The sequence below is a fragment of the Gallus gallus genome, chromosome 8 (genome assembly GCF_016699485.2).
Source record: "Gallus gallus isolate bGalGal1 chromosome 8, bGalGal1.mat.broiler.GRCg7b, whole genome shotgun sequence".
In the NCBI taxonomy this organism is placed as follows: domain Eukaryota; kingdom Metazoa; phylum Chordata; class Aves; order Galliformes; family Phasianidae; genus Gallus; species Gallus gallus.
Window position 1 is genome coordinate 20,425,016 of NC_052539.1, and position 25,060 is coordinate 20,450,075.

The 25,060-nt window shown below is 46.8% G+C and overlaps 2 protein-coding genes, 1 long non-coding RNA gene and 2 other non-coding genes across 22 annotated transcripts; 3 read left to right on the forward strand and 2 right to left on the reverse strand.

The window, feature by feature from the left end:
- Positions 1 to 101: 101 nt before the first annotated feature.
- Positions 102 to 23,664, forward strand: C1orf228 (chromosome 1 open reading frame 228). Of its 7 annotated transcripts, none has more exons than XM_004936721.5 (13): positions 102 to 132; positions 909 to 1,009; positions 1,770 to 1,987; positions 2,348 to 2,416; positions 2,810 to 2,976; positions 3,569 to 3,765; positions 3,935 to 4,019; positions 5,186 to 5,290; positions 5,410 to 5,479; positions 6,790 to 6,919; positions 7,728 to 7,805; positions 8,406 to 8,514; positions 22,373 to 23,664. In XM_004936721.5, the coding sequence occupies exons 2-13, from the start codon at positions 968 to 970 to the stop codon at positions 22,507 to 22,509; spliced, it is 1,407 nt and encodes a 468-aa protein (XP_004936778.3). In that variant the 5' UTR covers positions 102 to 132; positions 909 to 967; the 3' UTR covers positions 22,510 to 23,664. The 7 variants fall into 7 exon arrangements, with proteins under 7 accessions (XP_004936778.3, XP_040561309.2, XP_046800812.1 ...); XM_040705375.2 differs by lacking the exon at positions 22,373 to 23,664 and adding an exon at positions 11,621 to 11,980; XM_046944856.1 differs by lacking the exons at positions 909 to 1,009; positions 22,373 to 23,664 and adding an exon at positions 11,621 to 11,980.
- Positions 777 to 4,041, reverse strand: LOC107054058. Its single transcript, XR_001467979.4, has 2 exons — positions 3,905 to 4,041; positions 777 to 2,882 (listed from the first exon to the last, which is right to left on the reverse strand). It is a non-coding gene; the product is annotated as an uncharacterized LOC107054058 (long non-coding RNA).
- Positions 4,327 to 4,441, forward strand: LOC112532941. The gene has a single exon (XR_003076578.1). It is a non-coding gene; the product is annotated as a U5 spliceosomal RNA (small nuclear RNA).
- On the forward strand, positions 4,976 to 5,090 carry LOC112532942. The gene has a single exon (XR_003076579.2). It is a non-coding gene; the product is annotated as a U5 spliceosomal RNA (small nuclear RNA).
- Positions 9,223 to 25,026, reverse strand: KIF2C (kinesin family member 2C). 12 transcript variants are annotated; one of them, XM_046944852.1, is made up of 22 exons: positions 24,867 to 25,026; positions 24,668 to 24,762; positions 23,661 to 23,765; positions 23,400 to 23,448; positions 21,678 to 21,719; positions 20,611 to 20,730; positions 19,767 to 19,883; positions 19,385 to 19,485; positions 19,028 to 19,123; positions 17,822 to 17,876; positions 17,573 to 17,735; positions 17,219 to 17,309; positions 16,692 to 16,755; positions 15,538 to 15,629; positions 15,193 to 15,335; positions 13,532 to 13,736; positions 12,967 to 13,077; positions 12,471 to 12,538; positions 10,878 to 10,968; positions 10,665 to 10,781; positions 10,183 to 10,309; positions 9,223 to 9,912 (listed from the first exon to the last, which is right to left on the reverse strand). In XM_046944852.1, exons 1-22 carry the CDS (start codon positions 24,928 to 24,930, stop codon positions 9,833 to 9,835), a joined length of 2,196 nt encoding a protein of 731 aa, XP_046800808.1. In that variant the 5' UTR covers positions 24,931 to 25,026; the 3' UTR covers positions 9,223 to 9,832. The 12 variants fall into 12 exon arrangements, with proteins under 12 accessions (XP_046800808.1, XP_015146778.1, XP_422422.4 ...); XM_015291292.4 differs by having other exon boundaries at positions 21,678 to 21,725; XM_422422.8 differs by having other exon boundaries at positions 10,860 to 10,968; positions 21,678 to 21,725.
- Between the last annotated feature and the right edge of the window lie 34 nt (positions 25,027 to 25,060).

Below are 25,060 nucleotides of genomic sequence, written 5' to 3' on the forward strand. Positions count from 1 at the left end.
CCGTGGGTCGGGCGCCCCGCCTACCGGGCGAGAAATCTCTCGCCTATTGGTCCGAGAGAAGGCCGTGGCGGGCGACGATTGGCTGAGCTGCGATGTCAGTTATTCCGCCGGGTGTCCGCCCATCGCGGGAAGGTGAGGGCCTTGGGGCCGGGGTGAGGGGCCGTGGGGCGGGCTGTGGAGGCGGTCGTTAAAATATTCCGGTGCGTTTGCAGGGTATTTTGAATTAACGGCTATCATGTCAGCAGGGGCTGTTACGATAGCAGCCAGGGACTGACAGACCCAGAGGACTGACGTCATCCTTTTTTAAGCCCGCTTTTTCTTTGCCATGGGTTGGCGGGCGGGCCCTCCGTGTCACCACAGCCCTCACGTCCTCAGGCCGCCGTTAGCCTGGCTTTAAAACAGGACAGCGTTATAGCGGCGCCACCTCCAACATAAATACAGAAACGTTCATTTAGAATCAATTTTGGGACGTTTCAGACTGTAAAGTTCTTTTAACGAGATCTCTGCTGAGGACAGAGGAGCTCTTTATGGGACTGTAAATTTCATGCAGGCGGTCCCTGTGAAATGCAGGCTCCCCCTGCTCGGCGGCTGCTCTCCCCATATCAATCACATGCCTCGCAAGTAATGTTTCACAAATATTCTGTAAATCACAGGAAAAGGCTTGCAATAATGTGAAATATGACTTTCACTTGACTGTTTCACCAGAGGCCCCCTAGCAGGCCATTCTCCTGTCAGCACTAACATTTGTTATGGCTAATAACACTTTCAATCACAACTATTTTGGGAGAATGGATTTATTTGCAACCTGCTTCCCCACAAAGGAGATCCTGAGAACGCCCTGCCAAGGGCACGGGCTCTTTGCAGAGCACAGGCCGTTAATTCCCACATGAAATTTCATCTCATCGCAGTTCTCGGTCCTCTTAGCCAACTTTCTGAAGCCTTTGTTGGTTTGTTTCCCATCGCCAAGATGCATTTCCAGCTCCCGGTTACTGTTTTCAGGCAGCTTCAGGTAACAGCAGTAGGAGGTTAGTTTTGGTGCGTGTCATGGGGACGTCACCCCCCGCTGAGTGCACTCTCACGTTTGTCAGGGTGGGTTGGGGGGATTTCATACTGAAATAAAAGCGTGGCAGAGTGATTTGGTAAAGTGCGGGTTGCTTTATGGGATTGAAGGCGGTGCGGACAAGGGGTGTTTCTGGATCTCCTGCCTCCTTCCATGAAGTTCTTATTATTTCAGATATCCGTAGCTTTTTCAGGATGCACCACTGAAAGCTCAGAATAAGCCCAGAGAAATTAGACAACAACAAAACAGAGCTAAAGTCCTCCGTGCCAAAGGTCCCCAGGCACTCTCCCTTTGCCAAGGCCAAGCATGTCCTGCTGGAGTGGATTTCAAACAGCTCAGTGCACCCACAGGAGAGCATGCTGCACTACCAGGCATTGACCATTGACCCTGTCGCTCCCTGTAAATCCACACCTATGCCCTCATGTCACCCTGCTTACTCTTGGGTAGGTCAGATATGGGAGGTAGTGTTCTTGTTGTGAGTCTAGCAAGAAACCAAAGAGGGGAGAATGAGTAACATCGAAATGACTGTGCTAACACAGCAGAGAAGATAACGTATGAGTATAAAGGAAAATGAGATATAATTAATGGCTAGTAAATGTTTTAATACTAATATTTTCCAGAGATCTTCAATATGATGGTAGTTCCTTAATACAGATTTTTTTCCCTACCTTTAAGACCTTTATTAAACATTTGTCTCACTTTTCTCTAGGCAGAAGAGATCATGACATCTGTCAAAGAGCAGGAGGCCATCAAGAAGCTCATGGTTTTCCTGCAAGAATGGGACAGTGCTCACAGAGTTGCTCGAAACCACATCCTGGACAACTTCATTAGAAGCAATATTGGCAAGACAGAACCAGAGCTGGAGCTGGAGTTCTCCCAGGGAGCCAGCTTGTTTCTGGCTCGCCTGGCAGCATGGCTGAGGGTGACGTATCTGTTTGCTTGGAAAGCCAAAGGTGGCACATGGTAGTGGGATGGAGAGGAAGGGAAAGTTCTCTACCAAAAAAAATACTGTATGAAGAATAAGCTTTTGTATAAAGATCCAGCTGCACGGAGGGGGGAAAAAAAACAACAGCTATCTCAAGATAGAACTGAAGGGAAAGTCACACAGCCTGTCTCTCAGGGACCTAGGATTAGGAACCTAGAACCAGGAACCCCTGCATGCCTTTGAGAGGAAGGTCAGTGCTCCCTCTAACAAAGAAAGTAACCAGGTTCAGACCTCCACGTTGCCAGACTTGCCCGGGGAACACTGAGACAGTCTGTAATTCTCTCCTTAGCCTTATCAAACAGCTACATGTACAGCACATGCATCAACAAGCTGCTCAAGTCCATCGGCATCTTCTTATCTGCTGCAAGTGGGTGAGTACAGAATGTCACTGCCTGAGAGCTGCTGTGGGGAAGGTGTGTGCAGGCAATGGGGTTGTGGCTTCCTATAATAAGAAGCTCTCGAATCCAAATCCACAGCTTGTCCTCCTCCAGAACCACTGGGTCATTGGCACGGTGTGGAAAGAGCATGCTGGAAGCCTGAGCGCAGAGATGGGATTTTCTGTGCCTGTGGTTTAGCATCTGAAATGAGCACGGGGTAAAGCTGTAGGTGGTGACATAGTGGCAGTAAAGCTGTCCTAGCTGAGCCTCAGGTGCCTCGTGTTCAGTGTCCAGGTGCCATCGTGCTGCTACAGTCAGGTGTGCTCACTCGGGAAGATGTGCTCCAAAGCAGGTGACGTTTTTGGCTTTGTCCCTCCATCCGTGCAGCCGCAGATACATTATTGAATTTCTGGAGATGGGAGGCGTCTTGATGCTCCTGGAAATACTAGGGCTGAACCACCTGAACGAAGAGGACAAAAGGGAGTCTGTAAAGCTGCTTCAGCTCATCGCAGACGCTGGCAGGAAGTACAAGGAGCTCATTTGTGAAAGCTATGGTAGGCGGCGTGTCCACCTGCGCTTTGTCCTAATTCAGGCAAGGATGTTCTCCCTGACCTCTGGCCCCAGGGCTGCTTGCAGCACAGAGCCACTCCTTCCTCTGCTGCTGGACAGCAGATTGCTGCGGCACTGGGCTGGCTGGAGGGAGCTCAGAGCTCAGCTATTGTTGAGCAGTCACATTTCATCCGCTCTCTCCGTTTTTAATGAGCTCGCTTCCTTTACAGTCATTTCTTTTGATGCACTATTGCTGCCCCGCTGCTCACAACCGCTACAGCAAAAATCACACAACAGTTTCTATTCTTACCCGCGGCTGCCTACTGCAAACCTTCCCAGCCTTCCCCGCTGGAGGCTGAGGCTTTTGTGGCACATATCTTTGGAAAGAACAGTACAATATCTTTTCCTGTTCTTTTTTTCTCCTGGATGGTAGAAGCCAAACACCCTTTATTGCTCTGTAGTTGGGATTATGCCTCGTGTTGCCGGTGGCTATAGGGTGATACCCGCTGTCATAGCTTTCTCCAAGAGAGGTGGAGCAGCAGGGGAATCCTTAGCACTGCTGCTGGCATGCAACTTAGCACCTTTTTCTCCATGCAGGCGTGCAATCCCTTGCTGAGCTGTTGGCCACCTGCAGCTCGGCAGAGGTTCGGGATGAGGTGCAGATTTTGCTGGACTCTCTGGGCCGCGGCAACCCCAAGTACCAGAACCAAGTGTACAGCGGCCTGCTGGCAGTGCTGCCCTGCGGCTCTCCCCACGCCCAGCAGCTGGCTCTGCAGACACTGCGCAGCATGCAGGTGAGCGGTGGAGGCAAAGGGTGCCCCCAGGGGTTGGAAAGCCCGCAGTTATGCCAGAGAGAAAGGCCCGGCCCCATTCGCAGCACTAGCTGGGGTTGCCCCCTGCCCATAGGGGGACGGCGGGGAGCACTGCACGCACCTGCCTCCTCAACCCGCCCTTGTCCCCCAGGACCTGCTGGAAGAGCCTCCGCCGGCTGGAGTGGCGCCGCTGCTGGCAGCACTGGGCACGACACACCCCGAGGTGCAGTACGAAGGTACGAGCCGTCCCATCGGCCCGGGGTGGGGGGCGGGCCGGTCCGCGCGGAGCTCTGTGGGCGGTCGTTAGCATGCGGCTCATTATCATGCGTCTGATTTGCATACCCAGCGTGCACCGCGGCAGTGCGAACCGACAGCGCTGCGCTGCGCCGCCGTTCCCGGGTGGCCGCTCGGGGCTGTGCGGGGCCGGGAGCGGGGCGGGGTAGTGCGGGGCCGGGAGGGGCGGGAGAAGTGAGGCGGGAGGGGATCGCCGTGTGCTGAGGGAGGTGGGCGGGCAGTGGGCACGGGGCCGGGAGAGGAGGCGGTATACTCTGGTTTCTCTTCAGATCGTATAAATCTTTCGCCTTTTACTAAAGATTTCCGTGGAGAGGAACAAGCACGAGTGTCGTGGAATTTTTTGAGGCTCCGCTTCGGCGGAGCTGTCCCTGTGCTGGTTAATGACAGAATGAAACTTTCGGTTGAGCTAAGTCGGCTTCTACTGGCGGCGGAGCGTTCCGAGTTCCTTTCATTGGCTGCTTTTAGGTCTGTTTCGCGCTGTTCTGTGCTGACCCCGTGCGGCCCACAGCCCGGCACACCGCTCTCCGCACAGCCGCGCCCCGCCCCGCTGCCGGCACAGCCCGAGTCCCGCCCGCGCCGCTCTATGGGTCCGCCCCCGCCGTTCCGTTTGGCGGCGCGAGGCACCGTCCTCCTCTGAGCGTGGGGGCGTGGCGTATCACATTAGCATGCGGCTCATTAGCATACCCAGCGTGCAGCGCGCGGCCCCGTGCGCCCCGCCGGACTCCGCCGCCCCGCGCCTGAGCGGCCGCCGGGATCGGTCGGGGCGATGCGGTGCGGTGCGATGCAGGGCCGGGCTGTGCCGCGCCGGACTGTGCCGAGTGGGGCGGCGGAGGGCGGGTCGCCGTGTGCTCAGGGACGCGGGCAGGCAGTGGCCAAGGGGCCGGGAGAACTTCAGGTTATACTCTGGTTTCTCTTCAGATCGTATAAATCTTTCGCCTTTTACTAAAGATTTCCGTGGAGAGGAACAAACACGAGTGTCGTGGAATTTTTTGAGGCTCCGCTTCGGCGGAGCTATCCTTGTTGTGGTTAATAACAGAATGAAGTAGGGAGCGGTGCTTAGTAGCTGTTAGCCTGGCGGTCGTGCTCACAGCTGTCCCTGTTCCCCCAGCCGTCCAGCTGCTGCTCGCTGTCGCGTCCCGGCGCGCCCCGCCCGCCCTGTTGCCCGGCCTGGTGGCCCTGCTGACCCCGCCCGGGAGGAAAGCACGAGCCAAAGGTAAAAGCCGTTGGCCCGGCAGACCGCAGCGGCTGCGTGGGCTGTGCCTGTGGCACCGTACGGCCTCCCCTCCCTTCTCGCGTCTTGTAAATGTGTCAAAGCGTCGTTCCCTCCTGCAGACCCAATGCTGCCCCCGAGGGAGCCGACGCTGGCCCACGTTCAGCAGGCAGCTGCTGCTAAAGCCATCGGGTAAGGAGACTTGGAGCAAAACCCACAGGAACGTGCAGGGGGGTCCAGAGAAACATCTCCCTTTGAGTTGGAAGCATGTAGCAGGATCAAGTGCACCCTCAGCAGTTTGCTGGTGACACCAGGCTGAGTGGTGCAGTTGATGCAGTAGAAGGGAGGGATGCCACCCAGAGGGACCTGGACGGACTCAAAAAGTGGACACACAAGAACCTGATGAGGTTCAACAATGCCAAGTGCAGCGTGTTGCACTTGGGTTGGGACAATCGCAGATACATGTGCAGACTCTTTGAGAGCAGCCCTGCAGAGAAGGGCTTGGGGGTCCTGGTGGAGAGGAAGCTGGACATGAGCCAGCGTTGTGTTCCTGCATCCCAGAAGGCCAGCTGTACCCTGCGTTGCATCAACAGGGGTGGCAGCAGGGAGAGGACCGTCCCCCCTCTTCTCTGCCCTTGTAGGGCCCCATCTGGAGCACCGTGTCCAGGCCTGGGCCCCCGGCACAGAAGGGATGCAGAGCTGTTGAAGTGGGTCCAGAGGAGGCGGCAAAGATGCACCTCTTTTGTGAAGAAAGGCTGAGGGAGCTCAGTTTGTTCAGCCCGGAGAACAGGAGGCTCCAGGGACACCTAATCACAGCCTTCCAGTACTTGAAAGGAGCTTATACACAGGAGGGGAACCAACTTTTTACACAGTGTGATAGTGATAGAACAAGGGGGAATGGCTTTAAACTAAAAGAGGGGGATTTTGGTCAGATTTTAGGAAAAAAAAAATACTTGGAAGACAGTGAGTCTCTGGTAGAGACATCAGCCACCCAATGGAAGAATGTAGTACCTATGATTGACCACAGAATCCTTACATTTGGCTGCTTGTGCTAAAGTCTGTGCATTTATTATGAATTTCCTGCAGTGTCCACAAGATAGTGCTATGAGAACACTTCTGCAAAAGCAGATGGCAGAAAAAAAATCCTGCAAAAGCAGATGAGTTTAGTGGGTACAGAGACACAGTCACAAAAGCAATGACATTGGTGGTGGTTACACTTTGAGCCCTGGGTTCTTCACATTCATGCAGGAAACTTTGTAGAATGTAATATGCACCAGGAAGCTCCTGACAATAATGAAATAACTGTTTCTCAGCAAACAAACAAACAAACAAAAACCCACTAAATGGTTGACAAGCCATACTTAGTCAAATGTTTGAGATTCTTCTGTCCACTGGTGCCTCCATGGAGATCACACCAGGTCTGTACCAAGAGGGCCAGGCTCAATGTATTGCGTGCCCCTTCCCCTGCACAGGGTAGAGGTTGATGGCCTGTCTTATTGCAGCGTATTAGCCAAGGAGTCAGCAGAAGTGGCTGAAGAGCTGATCCAGCTGAAAGTGGTGCACGGCCTGATGGTTGCGGTGGGGAACCTGGATTATCCACTCAGCCAGAGAAATGCCAGCATCTCCCTGGAGGTGAGTGTGAGGGTATACAATGGATGACATCATAGCAATCAGTTTCTTTACAGAACACTTGAACAGAAAGGCTCCCTGCACTGTTTTAGTGAGGTTTTTGTTTGTTTCTGAGCACAGCAGACAGACTTCACAATGGCAGGAGTGGCACTTCGTTCTGGAAATAACTGGAAATAACATCCCTCCTGCCAGCCACCACAAAGAGGGTACTGGGAAGCTAATGTTCATCCTCACACACCTGTTCTACTCTGCAGCTTGCCCTGGGGGTTGGCACACAATGAGTTAACCAAGGTAGTTTCCCTGGAGCTAGACACCAGTACAGAATTATAAGCAGGCTACTTTGTCCTGCTGGTGCTTCTTAAAGAGCTTTGGCTGCCTCAGCACAGATCTTCGATGACTGGGAAGAGGAAGGACCATACTGTGAGCAGTAGGAAAGATACAGAATGAGGGACAGCTGAGAATCAGGTTACTCAGTGTGACCTATCTTGTAATGCAGAGGGTCAGTGTACCATTCACCTGAGGAGACACAGACAGTGCTGCTGCAAACACCCTTCCTCTTATCAGTGAGCTGGCACTGGGGGACAGCAGAGTGAAATAAGGTAGGGCTTAGAGCAAGGACCAACAGGTTCCCCCTTGGTGTGTTCAATAAGCGCTGGCAGAAGCACTGAAGCTAAAGGAGATGGCTGAGGCAGTAACTGGCACGTAACACTGAGGTTACCTGGAGCCACACTGTACACACAGTCCTACCTCCACACACATGCATGCATGCACATCCCTTATCCCCATACACTCACTCTCTGTTCTGTTGCAGTATTTTGTTCGCATGTATCCCTTTGTGGAGGAGCATGTAAGGAAGGCAGTAGGGGACACACTGTTCCAGCTCTTTAAGGTAAGCATGCCTCCCTAACAGTTTATCAGTGGCACTGGGAGAGCTTGATCTGTTTTGCAGAGGTGTAGGGGACTGTGATCACAGAAAAAAAAAAAATCCCATCTAGAGTTAGCCCAGAAATGAACCAAATCCCCCTTGGAGAAGTGTTCACCTTCAGGTTGTGGTCAAGAAGATCATTACTCTAGATGAAACACAGAAGAGAGCAAGGATGGATCTCAGACTCCTGCTACTTCTGCAACAGCAGGATCTCTGTGTCAGAACGTGGCAAGAGGTGACTCAAGCTCCTGCAAAACCAGGACCCTCCTGCCTCTAGCTCCTGGAGTGGGGATACAGAGCACTAATTCATACTTTGTCCAGAGAAAGGCACTTTTTTCATTGCACCCAGGTCCCTCCTGTTTTACCACAAGCTACCCCTGGTCAAAGCTAGATATAGCCAAGAGTAGTAACACCAGAAACAGCAGGACTGAGCAAGGGAACTGCCTTGTGCTTTAGTTTAAACTCAGCAGGGCCCAACAGCCCTTTCATTCTCACTGTGCTACTATCTTCTTATGCTGCATCAGGTGCTACAAGATAGCCTAATGCTATTGCTGCCTCTTCCAGGACTGCCCTGAGACCTGGTACACAAAAATAGATCCAGTCCAGGCTGAAGAATTGGCCTCCAATCCAGTGGACAGCCCCAAAGACATGGCAAAGATGCAATCTGCAGAAGGTAGGCATAGCACTGGGCTCAGTCACTTAAAAGCCCCATTGGTTTTGGACTAGTATCTCCCCTTGAAATTAAAGGAAACAATCTGGGGTAGAAGGCAGCCCAGGAGACCAGGGCTGGGGTCTAGAGCAAGAAGGAGTAAAGATAGATTGGTCTTTGTGTACTCTGGTATTTGTATGTCTACACACTGGAACTGGAGTTTGCAGGGTTGTTTTGTCCTTCTGGAGATAATCCCTACAATGAATTGAACATGTACGAGGCACCCAGCAGCATCACTTATCTCATATTTGTCTGTCCTCCTCCATCCTGGCCCTGTACCTGCTCACCGCCAGAGAATAAGTTGTGTGGGGCTATCTGGCCCAGGCCACCCACAAGGGTCATTGATCCCAACTTGCTACAGTTGAGCTAGTAGCAGCTTTACTCTTCTGCCCTCAAATATAGGTTTTAATGGACTGTTGAACACAGCTTTTTTAGGCAGCATGTTGACTATTTCCCCGAGCCCAAAGAATATGCATACAAAGTAACATCCTAGGCTACTGCTCAAGCCTGAGCAAACTACTTACGTGGAAGGGAGCAACAGGATCTTACCTGCCTGCTGCTAAAAAGAGCTGATCCACTCACTGAAACATATTGAGCTTTACTGAAGTAGAGGAGGTTTGTTTAGAGTGTGCCTGTTTCCCCCTTGCTTGGCAAGTTCTACACCACAGGATCTCAATTAAAAGAGAACATTTATTTTAAATTATTTTTATGCAAACATTACAAGTGTAAAGACTTCACAAATAAAACTACTCCAAGAAATTAGGGTACCTCTGCAGCACTAGACAGTCTTCAGGGACTGTTAAGACTTTAGCAAAATCAGCAAGAAATGTTTTAAGATTGAAGTTAATTAAATACAGGAACTTTTATTTAATTGAAAAAAAAAACTTTGTAAAATACTGATTATTTTTTTTAAACAATTACATATAGTCCATTTTCTTCCTAGAAAAGTTTTGCAGTGTTTTCAAGCGCATCTGGAATCCAAAGTTACACGTACATTAGAAAGTTATATATGTGTATCTACTTCTCTAATAGAAGTCCATTGTCATTAATAAAGGACCAGATATGAAACATATCTAGCAGACTCTCAGCCCTCTTCTCCCCCAGGCCTTGAAGGGGAGGTTTCTAGCAGTCTCTACAGAGTACCCTGATACAAGACAAAGAGAGATAGGCTGCCGTGTTTGCTTCTCTCAGGCACCCTACTGCATTTAATAGTAGTTACACAAACCACCAACAAACATGCAAGACATACAGAAGATTGCTTGCAAACCAGGTTTTGCTGTATTTACTGATGCCTCTGCTTTCTTATCTTCTTGCTGGCTTGCTCCTCTAGTTGCATGGCTGCTTCCAGAGCATCCAGTGTTTCTGTAAAGGAAGAGAGGAGTGACAGGGTTACTGATCTGAAAACTGAATTCCCTGGCCCAGCTGTTTCACTCAGCAGTTTGGCTGCTGCCCTTTTTACTTTGAAAAGTGCAGACAATAGTACCAGTCCAGCCTGGTGATCACCTCAGAAAGTGATCAGAGATATAAGATATGCTGGTGTTACTTCAGAGTTTAAAAAAATAAGGTTAGTGAAAGTGCAGATTAAAAACTACACCTCCTGAGTAGACACTATCTCAAAAAGCATTGACATACCTCTGGCACTAAGAAAGTTTCTTGAGCTCTCTTCTATGAAGTACTTAGCTCTGCTCACAAACATCTCAAGGTCGTAGTCTGGTTGTTCTGCGATTCCCAGGAGGTAGTCAAGTTCAGTTGTCATTTTCTGTATTTACAAGAATGAACATAGTAAGAAACTGACTTTCTAGAAATTGAAGTTTCAATACATCTGGCACACCAAATCAACAGAGCTGAGCTTCTACAGACAGCTTTATCAGTCTATGCTCATTAGCAGCAGATGGAGGTTGATAGGTGGAGGAGACAGGCACTGGCTGGCCGCAAGCACCAGAATTCCCCAGTTTAACCTGTTGGGCAGGAAACCACAGGAAAAAAAGCTGGCAGTAAGGGAAACATAATACCATTTAATTACAGCCCATGGCCTACCCACTAGCACTGGGTTCAGGCAAGGCAAGCTGCTGTCAATATGTAGAAGGCATCTTGAGCTGGGCTTGCCTCTTTACCTGTCTCAGTTCTCGAAGCTGTTCTACAACCTTCTCCTCCCGTTCACCAATTTGAATCATAGCTTCACGGAAACTAAACAGGTGGGGAGAGAGATCTTCCTCCTCATCCTTGGACAGCTGCAAGAAAACAGCTCATGTAAGAACAGCAAGTTGTTTCCAGCTTGGAGATCTTTTCAGCCCACTGCACAGACATACACTGCATTGAAGACCTACGTTTCCTCCGCTCATTTCTGTTTCCTCATTCTCAATCTCCATTTGATTCTGTGTTTCACCACCTCCATTATGAGGACTCAGCTCTTTCACCCTGCAACAAGAATATTTGCCACTTAATATCCTTCAGCAATTTCAGGGCTATGGTATCACAAAACAGCTGCTGCAATCCATCAGTGCTCAGCAAAAACCATTTGGCTTTATTAAAAGAAATTCCACACATTATCACACCTGGAACAAGCCCACATAGACAGAAGCTCCAGAGGGCTGTGAGAAAGAAAGCTGAAAGATATTTGTTTCCACATCCAGTTTAGCCATATCAAGCTAGGACCTCTCCTGAAGAGAAGTGAGGAAGTACACAATACTAACTGCCAGTAAAGCTTTTCACAGGGACACATCAGCTTGTCTGCCACAATCAACTAAAAGGACTTAGTATGGAAAAAGGAATAAGATGGTTTCCTTCCCTCCTTCAAAGAAAGAAAACCACCAAAAACCCTCCATGCTAGAACAGGTCTGTCATAAGGACAGAATTCATGGCTGATGATATGGAACTAGAAGTAGATGTCAAGCATCAGCTAGATACTTCTTTCCACTTACTAGCTTCAGCTTCATATTTTCAAGTGAGTTTCAGCCTACATATTCCCTTTCCTGTGGCCTGAACTTGCCTTGTGCACCAGCAGTGAAGCCAGTGGGTGCAAGCAAAGCACAGTGCAAGTCAGATGCTTCATTTTGTCTTGTGCTTTCAGGTGATCAGGAATGACTGTCCACAAAAAGAGCAACTTCAATCCTGAACCAAACCTGTGAAGATTCACTGTGCTCCTGAATGTTTATGACTTTTCTCTGGAGTGTTCTCTTCCTGCTAAGGAGGGGACCAAGAAGCCTTTTATGACATAAATGAAAGAAAGCTACCAAGTCTGAAGTATGCAAGTTTTATATTGTTAACATAGGACAAAAGTCACAAGCTCTGCAGCCACAGCATAGAGCCACATGATACAGCATCAGCAAGGGAAAATTCAAATACCACTGACCCTACTGAAAGAGGGAAGGGTTTAGCTATTTCTTTAGCTGTTATGCTGAGACTCAAAATACAAACTGCTTTCCCTGCAGCCAGAGTCTGCCTATCCTTTTTCACTTGTCGTCTCACCAGAGAGATGTAAAGGCTGCTCTTCACAGGCATTCCAGGGTTCAGCAAGACCCCCAGGGAACTCTGGAGATCTGGCACCTGTCTTACAGGTGCCCAAGACCAACCATAGGGCATTCAAATCCATACTCCCACCATTTGCTACTAAGCACCTGACTTCTCTGAGTTCTTTGGATTTCATTCAAAGTCTCCATGGTATCATACCCTACTCGCTCATATTAAAGTCCACAGTAAACACCTAGAGGTGTTCTGCATCATCTGTGGGGTTATGTATAATACAGCAGCCATATTCTTAGTGCACACTATGGATAGAGGTCACCATCCAGGAATACTTCCTACAAAAAATAGGGTAGGTAGAAGTCTAACACGAGCCACTCTTCCTCTGAAGAAAGAAGACAGAGCAGTCAAAACGTATTCTGCATCAATAGTAGAATCCCTAAGTCAGAAAGTCATACCTGTCAGCGTATCTCAGTGTGTTTAAGGTGTACTCGCATGAACTCATGCCTGGAGAAATCATTGCTATCTGCAAACAGAAAGCCACAGTGAGTTCCACATCTGCCTTTTGCTCAAGCTACTGGCCCTACAGATCTCATTAGGCAGCTGGGACACGTTAGGGAAAAGGGTCAGAGTTAAGGCATGGTCAAGTCTTTTCTGTACGGCTCCTATGGAGCATGCCAGTGACTGCATCCAGTTTTCCACTGACTTTTTGTGCACCCGTGGTGCTGCAACTTCCTAGGAAGTAAAGCTTTTTGAGAGCACGCTATGCACTAATGTAGATCCACTATGTGAAAATGACTCATGCTGCCTTTTTCCTACTGAGGCTAGAGCAAAGCTCACTGAAGATTTGACACCAAAATTCCATCCTTCTAGAAGAGGAGCATGCAGCTATGCGGCCAAATTGCAACACCTGCAAACAGTGAGTGGGTTTAACTGTATCACAAACATACTTACCATACAGGTCCTTGAGTTCGTTCCTATGAAAGAGTCCCTTAGCACCTGGGTCAACTTGCTTTCACGGAAAGGAGTATGAGATTTGTTCTGGCCTAGAGCTCTGATACATTCCTAAGAAGAGACAACACTTGTGAGTGTAGTATCTGCATCTCTTAAGCAGCTCTGCAGGCTACAGCCACCAGCAGGCTGGAGAAGAGTCATCTCTATTGCTCTGTACATGCTTCGTAGCCTTCTAAGTATACTCCACATATTTGACTGTCACAGGATACCTGATAGCCACCATATGTAGAAAACAACAGAAACACAAAAGCAAGACAACTTGAATGAAGATTAAAATGGCTGTGCCAGTATTAGACTTGATAAGATTATACAACTAGACTGCTTTCCTGGAAACATAGTAAGAGCAATTATAATACATAGCATTTTCAGGGTTATTAAAATACAAAACTAAGATCCTTCTGGCTATTCTTTTCCCTCATGCTGGAAAGAAATAGAGTAGATAACCTCAAAGTTGAACAAAATCCTGTGTTGATTAACACTATTTGCTCTCTGAGCTATAGCTCACCTTCAAAGCCAGCAAGCTTTTATTGATTTCTGCACCTTCCATTCGTGTCTGTCGATCAGCACTAGATGTGTCTGCACCTCTCTCATTTCCTGCCAAATCCACCAAGGAAAATTTGCCAACCAATTTCCCTCTCTGACGTAGTATGATTTGGAAGCAGGCATGTGACCGTGAAGAGCTAGCATTTGCAAAAGTCTGCCCAGATGTCCTACAGCAAAGATGCAAACAAGTGTCAGAACTGCATCGCTGGAGATTTAAAGGTCCCAATAGCATTAGAGAAGACCTGCAGCCATTTAATTAATTAAGTTCTTTAACCCACACAACAGTACCTCAGGTTTGCATGAATTATGGAATCACTTCCGTTCTCATGCTGCCCAGCTCAACTCAGCCAGCACACATAAGAATAACTTCCTGATTGATAATATCTCATACACATCTAGAGCTGGAAGAAATACCTTCAGCCCAGCATTTTCCTGCCTCTAAACATTAGCTGTGCTAGCACACTGCAGCCATTGTTAATACCTTTCTCCAGCCAAGTTGGCTTGCTGCTTAGCCTCTTGCTGTGCAACTGTTCCTTTGTTCAAGGAACGTTTGGATGTTGTGCTGAGGGATGTGGTTTAATGAGAACCATTGGTGATGGGTGAATGGTTGGACCGGATGATCCTGTGGGTCTTCTCCAACCTTAGCAATTCTATGATTCCTGCCTGTCACTGCTAGGGATTGGAGTCTGCCACACCATAAACCTCACTGTGACTTTCACTACCATTTGTTCCCTAAGAGGGCTGGCAGGTTTGTAGTCCCACCCACAGCCATGCTCCCAGGTGAAGAGAGAAGGGGGTTGCCCTGAAATATTGTTGAGGGAGGCAGGAGTCTGAAGCATTAAACAGTCCCTGGCTGAAACACCACCCAAAGAAGGATGCACAGCAGAGCATTAGATGAGCTTTCAGGATGCACATATCTGCATATGCAATGTAATACAGCAGCCAAGAAGTTCTTCTTGGCCAAGTAATATTTCCATAGCAGGTATATCTTATTAGACAGCTAAGACATGTTAATACAGAACTTAACCCCCTGATTAAAGACATACCAGTGCAATGTTAGAGATGCCCCAACCACAGTCTGCAGCCAGGCCTGCCCAGTTGAGCAGCCAAGCCTACAGCTGGGCTGCAGCACCTTCTCTCAAGGATTCCTTAAAGATCTTCAAATGACATGTAGCCTTTTTGCTGCTATCAGAACAGCTTATGTGGCCTGCAGTTCATCTTAAGTACTTTTGCAACTACAGCTTGATGCCAGCTGCTCTTCCTTGATCTTACACGCTCTCAGGGAGCAATTTATGCTCCAGTATACTAGCTGATACTTCTGAACTGGAATCTACCTGCTTCCTAGATGTGACGTAAGGGAAAGGCTGCCCCTCGATGTGAATGTTTCCTCTCTTCTGGAGAGGTGTGAACATGTGGCCACTATGGAAGGAAGACTAAGTCCATGCCTGCCAGTCCTTCATTTTGTAACCCCCTTGTTTTCATGCAGAGGTGCACATCAGTGCCTGTCTGCTACTGGGAAGAACAGGCTCCTTGTTTGAAATCCAAGCACCAGCTACCAGCATCACTTTTTGCAGACAGAGGTACAAGACATGATTGCTTTCTTGTTGTTTTAAGGCATCAAACCTGCAAGCACTGCCCATCTCAATCATTCTGATGACATCTTCAGAACAGCTGACTTGTTTCTCTTGCAGACCAACAACCTGAACCTGCTGCTTGCCATCCTCCAGGACTCGAAGCTTTGCCTTCTTATTCAAGAGGTCAAACACCTACATTCAGGCAATAAGATTGAGGCAAATTTGAACAAAGACTCCTTGCAGGTAGCCTGTACTGGCTTTACAGAGAGCAGTACAGGAACACCACATTTAACAGAGGCTTAACAGACTATAAAAAAAAGTAGCTGAATTAAATTTACATGTGAAACATACAGCCAAAGTCAGGCCAGCATTAAAAGAAAACAAGAAGTCTTACCTTTCCATTATATATTTCAAAGAAAGTCACATAGACATCCAGGTCCTGACTCCTGTATCTGGGCTGGCTTAGAAGAAAGAAGACATCTTGTGCTGGTGAAGGAAGACAGGAACTTAGTTAACTAGTTTAAAACATGTCCTAGTTGCTACTTGAACTACTGCTGAACATCACTAGCCATAAAAGCAGTGACTAGCAGCTTAATGACAGCCATCCTAAGCAAATTGTAATGAAACAGTTAGTGACGTGCTACCATCTGGAAGCCAGTTTCAGCAGCATTGTCATCCAGAAACTAAAAACAGGGATATGGATGTTTCTACTGCTAATATTACCTGCAGACAGCAACTCTTGCTGATCTAACAAGATCAGTGTAAGTAAAAACTGCACACATCCCCCTGATGTGGGCAACATCAAAATCTGTTATTGCTTTGGACAGGCCTGCAAAAGCCAAGTATTTGTTTGAAATGCTTCCTGCAGGGAACATAGACAACACTTTCATGCTGCTGGAGATGATATACCAGAACAGTTGACCCTCTGGTTGAACTTCAACCAACTTGCTGCACTGACAGTTTCACAATATGCCTTTCTATAAGAAAAGTAGAACAGAGTTTGTGTACTTTCTAGGCATTATATCAAGGAGGGGCTAATAAGCACCTGCTTCCTGAGAACATTTTGTATGTGCTTTTTTTTTCCCCCCCCCTTCTAATGCATGAAGGAGCATAAACCACATTCATATGCTTTCTGTATAACAAACTTTATATGAGAAGTGAGTAACATTCTGTTGCATTCAAGTCAGGTATGTTCAAACACCTTCCTTACGCTGAGGCAAAAGCAAAGCAGAATTAATCAAAATTAAACAGTTCAGTCCAGCAAACATTAAACTAGAAGATTTAATCTCTCTAAAGCAACTGTCTTCTGATAAGTGTGAAATAGCAGGCAGATCTAGAAGGCTACATGTTGGATGGAAATACAGTTTGTGAAATTAAAATAAAAACAGTTGTACCTCCTGCTGTAAACAGCCCCACTTATTAATCAGAACTTAATTACTCTGTGCATCTTTTACCAGAAATGTTTTAAATAATCCTATAAAAACAAAGCATATCCATTTAAGAAAAGCATGCATGAATTTCATTTTCATATCTAAAGAATCAACTTACATGCAAAAGCATATATGCCCTTTGAGGCATTCTGTGCTCTCCCAGAGAAGTCTCCACCCATAGTCTATTAAGAGAAAACACCATCAAAAGTAAGGTGCAGCTCAAAAGCAAAGCAGGCAACCTGATTTTAATCCCAAGAACATACTAGGAAGTTATCATGTTTATGGTCTGATGTGAATGAGATGATTACAGCAATACAACTAAGTTATTTTCTGCTTCCCTGTCAGTTTAGAGGGGAGATTTGGACCATGCAAAGTGTCAGTTAAATGCCTGTAAGGCTCTGGAGTGCTGGCTACTCCATCAGAGTTCAAAGGAGTTTTTCCTCTTGGAGGAACAAGACATGATTTCCCTCACAACTCCAGAAGAAATACGTAAAGCTACAGAAAAGGAGGATTAACAACTGAAAGTATTAACAGCTTCTGACAAACCCTCAAGATCCAAGCTCCTCGTACAATCCTATAACAAAGAACTTCAACATACTTTATCTAAAGCTAGAAAATTTGATTCATTGGAAAAGAAAAACTTACATGCGTCTTGCCGCTGCCCGTCTGACCATATGCAAAACACGTTGCCTTTCCACCCTCAAAGATTGTCTGTACAAGAGGCCTAGCAGTGAACCTGGATATTCAGAAGGTATTGAGACAGTTAAGGCAAGCATTTCACGTCCTGCTTCATCAGTTTTCCCACCAAAGCAAATCAGAGCAAATCCTTAGATAATTAACAAGGCCATGCAAAAACTGTGTTAGGATTTTTAGTTCTTCGGTTTCCTCCACAAAGGAATTTTATATTTATTTCAGGTAGCAGTTTAAGCCAGGCTGTCACCTCACCATAGCTCAGTGCTTTTTATCTTGAAAGCCTCTCCAATGAGAAGAAAGCATTACCTGTATACCATTTCATTAGAAGCACACTCATCAAATGAAAAGTCAAATCTAAATGTTTGGGTTTCGAGGTATTTTGTTAGGTCCACTTTCTGCTTTGGCTCATGCACCAACAGGACACACTTGCTTGGAACAGTAATCACATCACATTCCTTTTTGTTTATTTCTGTTGACAGAAAAGAGACTCCGTTTTAACATGAATGAGCCATGTCAAACTGCTCCAGATCAGAGCTGCTTTGTCAGTACACTCACCTTGTTTATTCAGGGGGCGCTTCCTAACACACACACAAATTCTGTGTTCTTCTATCTAAGAAAAAATTAGGAAAACAAGTAATTACGTCCCTGTTTCACCTACTTAGGAGTTAGAGAAAAATTTCATGCTCCCTCACATCAACTTTTGTTGACACTGTTTCTGAGAGGTGCTGAGGCAGAGTACAACTCACACAGTAAAGTCTTGAGGTCCGTCAGATGCAGAAGGAACACTATGAGCAATTTGCCTTTGAGTAGCATACTCAACATATCATGCAGAAACGCTCCTATGCTGAAGTACCCCAAACTTTCTGTACTAGGATCAATAACATATTCAGCTGTTGGACAGCTGTCCAGCAAGACCTGATATTAATACTGCAGCCAGGCTCAGGTAAACTTATTTTAATTTACCTCTGGATGTATTTTAGGATCTGAAGTTCTTCACTGATGTAATAAACTTATCTACATAGGCAGTACAGCTGCATATTAGTTGAGTTTGGAGAGGTGCCTACCCCACTAATGGAAGCGGAAAGTAGAAGATGACAAGTTCATCTTCTGTCATGCAGCAGTAGTTGGTTTTCAGCTTTGTCAGATGGAGGTACAGAAACCACCTAGTGTTCTATAGTAGTCAGCACCTATTTGTTTGGACTTGATGCTGTCATTTTTCACTGACTAGCAAGGCTTTAGCTAGGCAAAGACTGCTTGTTCTCAAGTATTAGACAACACTATCTCCAAATTTGCTGAAGATCTCTGCTGAGCCTGCTTTTTGTAATTTGACCTTAACTTCTGCTCTCTTACTTTTTGACGTAGTTTAAAGTTACTCACTGTACAACTTGTCTATGATAACACTACATTACAGGGTAATAGTCTATTTATTCATACCTATATATAAAACAAACCAAGCCACTATGTAATACACACTGACATTTACAAGCTCTAAAAAAATACTGATGTTACACACAAAACACAGCACGATAATCTTCAAAGGACAATCTCTCTGACATTGCCCTATGCAAACTAATGCAAGGCAGCTTATCCTAAATTGGACAGGTTAGTGACCTCGCGTTTACCACCAGGTGCCTCAGGATCACAACATGCTCAGGATTTCCCAGGAGCTGTGATGCACTAATTTGCTCATATGCTAAAACGCTCAGTACAAAATAAGTCAAACAGTCTGTGCTGCAGTCAGTAGCCTCAAGATTTCCTTACTGGGTCAGATATGGATATTGGCTGGCAGTCTAAAGTTGCTCTGAATTCCCTGATCATCCGTGCAAACTCCCAGTTCGGACAACTGCTGTCGATTTCCTACATGTAAAGAAACCAAAAGAGACAAAGGTAATTAACCCATTATAGCAATATATTTATATCCCCAGAGCATACTGAACACAATCAACTAAACAGTTAGAAATAATTGACTTCAGCTATGATATTGAGAACATCCTGAAACTCGAATCAAAGCTGTAGTAAAGGAAGAATTAAGAACAAAGCCCATCCAAAATACATTTTGGTTTCAACTACCACAATATGCTATCCTACAGTATCCCCCTTACTGGTACAGTACTATACCTGTGCACGTTTTGTCCTGATTTCACTAAGTTGAGCTCTCTTTTCTTCTCTCCTGTTTTTCATCTTCTCCATCTCTTTCACGATGTTAGATTTTCTCCGAACTAGATAAAAATGAAAGCATGTCCTTTAATTAAATTTCCACCTTACGTTTTAAACACATTTTACACCACCCCATCACTCTAAGGACAGCATTTCTAAGGAGATATCACTATGGCAGAATTACACATTTATCATAAAAATACTTAAGACATCTGGTCTTACTGCCAAAGCCACCTTTCCAAAGTGCCAGCCTAGAAGCACACGAAGTAGCACAGTGATGCACCACTGACTGGTGAATCAGTTCTCAGCCACTGCTCCCTGGTACCCCACTGCTCCCTGGTACCTGGGCTCTGTGAAGAGCTTATTCTAGCAGAAGGCAGATTATCCTCTGTAATGCCATTTCCATTTGGAAGCACAATTTCTGGAGCACAGCGCAGCCTACTAGCCCTGGTTCGGCCAGCTGCAGAAAGAAGCCAGACCAAAGATAATAAGTGGAACCCATAGATCAAGAACTATTTGTTATTTGTAAAGTCTTACAGACCTCAGATATTCCTCAGCTCTGATTCTGGATTGGTTCAGAGAATAAGCTAAAGCCTGCCTGCAAATAGTTACTTTAAAATCCAGATTTTATTCAAAGCTATAAATCAATGCCACATCAGCTAGAAAAGAAGATAATATCAAGCCTCCTATTTGAATATCTTCAGAAAACTTAATTCATGAGGCATACCCACAACTATTCATGGAAAAGGTCTGGTCGAGATAGATAACTACAGTTTCACAATAACTCAAGCAGGCTCAAGTTCCTGCTTAACTCAACCAGAAGATGTAGAACTACTACCAGTGTAGTCAGAGCCTATTGTCAGCAGTATTAAGGCACTTTGCTTCCTGCTTGCCCTGTGAATACTACTTGATGCTGTTAAGTAGGTACCACATTGAACCACAAGACCTGCTGCAGCTGTCTGGTTAAGGAAGCACGCTGTTCATCACCAACACTGTTTCCCGAGTCCCTTGATAACTCCTTCAAGCAGAAGCCCTGGATATTTACATAGCATTGGACCTCCCCCTCTTGCTTTATATGTGAAGAGGTAGGGGCCGCTCCTATTCCTAGATAGGTAGTTTACCTAATTAAATACACAAAAAGCACGTTGCTTCATATCAACAGTTCTCTAGGTTCTTTCTCTACTCACCAGGAACTGCCAAGTTGTTTCTTATTTGTGTAGAAGCACGGGGATCCACTCCCATCTCATTTTCCTGGAGGTTGTGCTGAGATTCTGTGATGACAGACATCCTAGAGCGGCCACGCACGGCTTTGGAAACAGAAATTCAAGGTCAGCACCACATATCAGACACTCAGGCATTTGAAAATAGTCATGTATTCAGATGTGCAGGCTGTGATTAAAAAGACCATTTCCAAATTTGATACATTAGCAAAGAGTCTAGGATAAAGCAATGCTGGAAAGGTAGGTGGGTGAGAAGTGACCACTACAGAAAAACTAACAGTTCATTCCAGATTTGCAGCTTCAGTGAATTTCTTTCCAGATACCACCAGGGATTTGCTAATGTGGCTGTTCCAAACCTTAAGACCTAGAAAGGAGGTAGTTACATCACAGACAAATGGAAAATCCTCTGAAGTGTCACACCTGCAGGTTACAAATTAACTGATGGTGACAGCAGAACTGCAATCTGGCAGCTGCTTAAAATGAATTTATCCGAGGCAATGCCACTAATTTTGCTTTACAGACTACAGATTGAGTTAGCTGTATCTAGGAAAGCCAGGATAAAAATCATTTCTTCCACATCCAAAGATAAAACTGGTCAGGGGCTGGATCACGCCCATCACAGCACCCAAGCCCAATACAGACAAAGCATGTGGTGCCACAGTGGAGTGGCAGCTTAGCGATGCTAATTTCAGCTAGAGGACTCTACACAATCACAATATCTTATGTGGCAATGGAGAATGCCTAGAGTATTGTTCTCTCATTGAGTCCAAACCACTCGCAGAGCTTCCTGAGGAAGGGATAGGAACACAGACCTCAATAGATTTGTAAAGGAAGCAAATCTGGTATGAAAAAATAGAAGTGCGCTATGAAAACCAGAACTAACCTCCAGCAATCACAAGAATTTATCCAGAATTAATCACTATGATTTCAAAGGAAACAACACTTAACGTGAAACAAATCTCAGCTTCAATTCTGGATCAAATTCCTTACAATTGTGCCCATGAAATTCAGTGCTCATGTGTTAAAATGTTTACCTGCAATCTTCTGCTCAGGTGCAGAGACATTAGATGTCACTGCTGCAACTTCAAGAACAAAAAGAATCAGTTTCATTATACTCAGATGGTCTGTTATTCCATTCCCTTTTGTCAGATGTGCCCAGACCTGATTTCATCACAAACTCAGTAGCACTTTTTCTGTGCATGATAGTGCTCCTGGGCAGGCATACACAGCGGAGGATTTGCTCCATCTAAATGGTTTGATTCAAGTCATTTCCGTACACGAGAACATACAGCATCTTCTAAAATTCTGACTGCTTCACAGGACTTGGACATCATCTGCTTTCAAGTTCATCCTAAAAGCACTGCTTCTCTCACTTCCTTGACTGAGCAGGAGACAGACACCTTCTGATCTTTGATTTGTTTAGTCTAAGGATCGAGTCCTGAAGTCAACATTAGCTTCCTAATTGGTGCAATACAGAGTTTGCATGAGACTTACTTCCTGACACTCACATAGTGCAACTATAATATAGATAGTATTTGATGACTGATGAACTGCTTCCCTGCAGCACTCTGAGCAGGTCATCAGGGACAAGACTGTGCCAGAAGCAAAGGCAACAAATGCTTCAAATTTGTAATTAGATTTTATACATCAGGAAGGCAGCAATCTCTGTGACGACATTCCTCCCCCCCAATCAGTCAATGTCTGAATTAAAACACCTTTATTTTTCCAGCTGGCTGTCCATTAACTGATTTGTCTGGGGATAATCACTACTTTGCCACATCGTTTTTCTTGCCAATTCACAAGATCTATGGAGAGTTCCGTGCATTTGAGGAAGATCAGCATGCTCTAGTACAGAACAACTTTTGACATATTGAGTTTCTTGGACTACTCCTCTCTCTCAGGTACAAGGGGATTTGTACTGTTGATTTCCAATACTAATTTCCCTTCTCTTGCATCGTACACAACAAGAAGGCCAGACAAGTGCAGCCATTCACAGCTCATAGAAAAGCAAAAGTTTTGGCCAGCCGTGACGTTAAGAGAACTCTTAAATCAGCAGTCAATCGACATCAGCATCACTCAACTCTATTATAAATAGACCTGTAACACTGTCACTTGCAACTCAAAAACAAGAGCCAACTAAAAAGGTGAAAAACACGTGAATTTCCTAACTCCCAGCACCTCAAGAAAAATAATGCCTTCAGAGCCCTGCACTTCTACTTTTTCCTCATCTGCCTTTGCTCAGAACGCTGTACAGACAAAGATGACTGAGCTATGGCACACCAGCTAGCACTTCAGCTGCCTGGTCTGAAACGTCTCCAGGAGCAGTTACTGCCTATGGGGACTGTTTGAAGAGATGTCATTTGATGCTGCTGTTTCTTTCTTGCCCTTTCCATTGTCATTTTGACACCTTTTTGGCTCAATTGTCACTTAGCTTCTCCTGTTTGCAGCACTTGCAAAGCTACATCCAAAACTTCAAACCTCACAGCAGCACAAACTTCCTAGCAACGTTTAAAGCCACGCCAAAGAATAACTACAACAGTGCTGGAGAAAAGGGCAACATATCAAGAAATCCCAGCTCTCAGGAACAGGAGAGCAATTGGTTGGCAGAGGTTCTGCACTCAGGAGTGTGAAGCATTGGTACATACTGGTATGCTGTGTTTAGCATTGCCTGAACGAGCAGCCTTACGCTGCACTATTACAGCCACAATGGAAGACCACTGCTTTACAGGGATGTAACAGAACAATGTTTTTCTCACCTTCCCGTGGAGCAGGAATTTTTGATAGAGTTGATCTACGCTTCTGTATCTGGAAAACAACGAGAGCTATTAATAACCAGAATAAGCCGTGAGCACATAGGGCAGCACTACAGAACAACATCAGTGCAGCAAGGACTTCTGATTGAAGTCTGTGAGACAGAACACAGAGTCAGATGTCTCTAACTTGTAAGACTGACTATTATTAACACCAAGACCTGGTTTTAAGTGTGCTGCTGCCACTGGGGAGACTAAAGCACTTACCTGTGTGGTTACATTCTCTTGCAAAGGGAAGTTCTCTTTCACTTCTGCAGTAGGTAGCTCTTCTGCTAACTCAGGATTTATTGTTATCACATCATCAATCTCAATCTGCAAGAGCAAAGGGAAGATCTGACAGAGTAAAATATCACTGCTAAAGACTTCTTTTAGGACAGGCCAACAACCCTGAGCCACCGTTTGCCAAGCCTTAAGTTAAAACTGCCCTTAAGGGCAAGACGACAGTTGATTGAGCAGCCCACATCCAACCGTGCTAGAAGAAATGTGCCGGTTATGCCATTTACCCTCATCTGCCAAACACCACGCAGCTCTGCAGGTGCCATAGGACAGCTCTGTGAGCACAAAAGACAGGCAAAGCCCATCAAGTGCTTTTAATCTCTTACGGCTAATCTTAGTAAATCTCAGCGACTTCTGCGCTGGCAGAGCATTAAGAGGTGACTGCGTGCTTGCGCTTACTGAAATAAACTTCAGACTCGTGCTTACTGAAATAAACTACTTAGACCTGGGGAAATGAAGGGTTCAGCATTTAATCCACAAGCCAAAGCACCTGCATTCTCAGCGACGATCGCAAACGAGTCCATGTAGCTCCAGCTGTGCCTCCTGCCCGCCCCACCCAGCGGTCACAATCCGTGAGCCCGTGCAGCCCCCGCCTGTCCCATCACAATCCGCAGCGTTCCACAGCAGCGGGGCAGTGCCGAGGGCCGCAGCCCTCCCGTTCCAGCTGCTCTAACCCTGAACGGCACGCGTGCGAAAGCGACTGCGGTACCGCAGCAGCTGGCTTGGAAGCCGGCAGAGGCAGCGCCTGAGCAGCAACGTGCAGGGGAACAGGAGAGCAGGGACCGCGGTGAGTGCAGGAGGGCCGTGCAGGCAGGCCGGGCACGGCAGCCCAGCAGGCGATACAGGGCTGAGAGCGGCCCTGCGCGCCGCAAACCCCGCGGCCGGAGCCGTAACGCCGTGCCGAACAGCGGCTAAGAGCAGCAGCGCCGGCCCCTCACCTCCTTGCCCTTGACGACGCCCGCCTCGCACCACTCCACCGACACGGAGGACTGCTGCAGGTTCACCTCCTTCACCGTCGCTTTGTGGATCAGACCTGGAAGGAAAGAAAGAAAGAAGTCAGGAAGGAGCCGCGAACGCCGCCGCCCAACCCCGAGGCACAGACCCCCGCCGCCCCCCGAGCCTTCCTCCGCCGCCCACCGTTGCTGCGCTGGATGTTGACAACGCGCCCAGGGCAAACGTAGCGGTAAACCCGCGGGTCCATAGCGCGGCGCTCCCGGCCCAGCAGCGGCACGCACGGTCGGGCAACGGCCGTTCGTTTAAACGCCGCGCGCCGCGGGGCCTACCGGGAGAACGCGGCGGGGGGACCACGAGTCCCAGCGTGACTTGCGCGT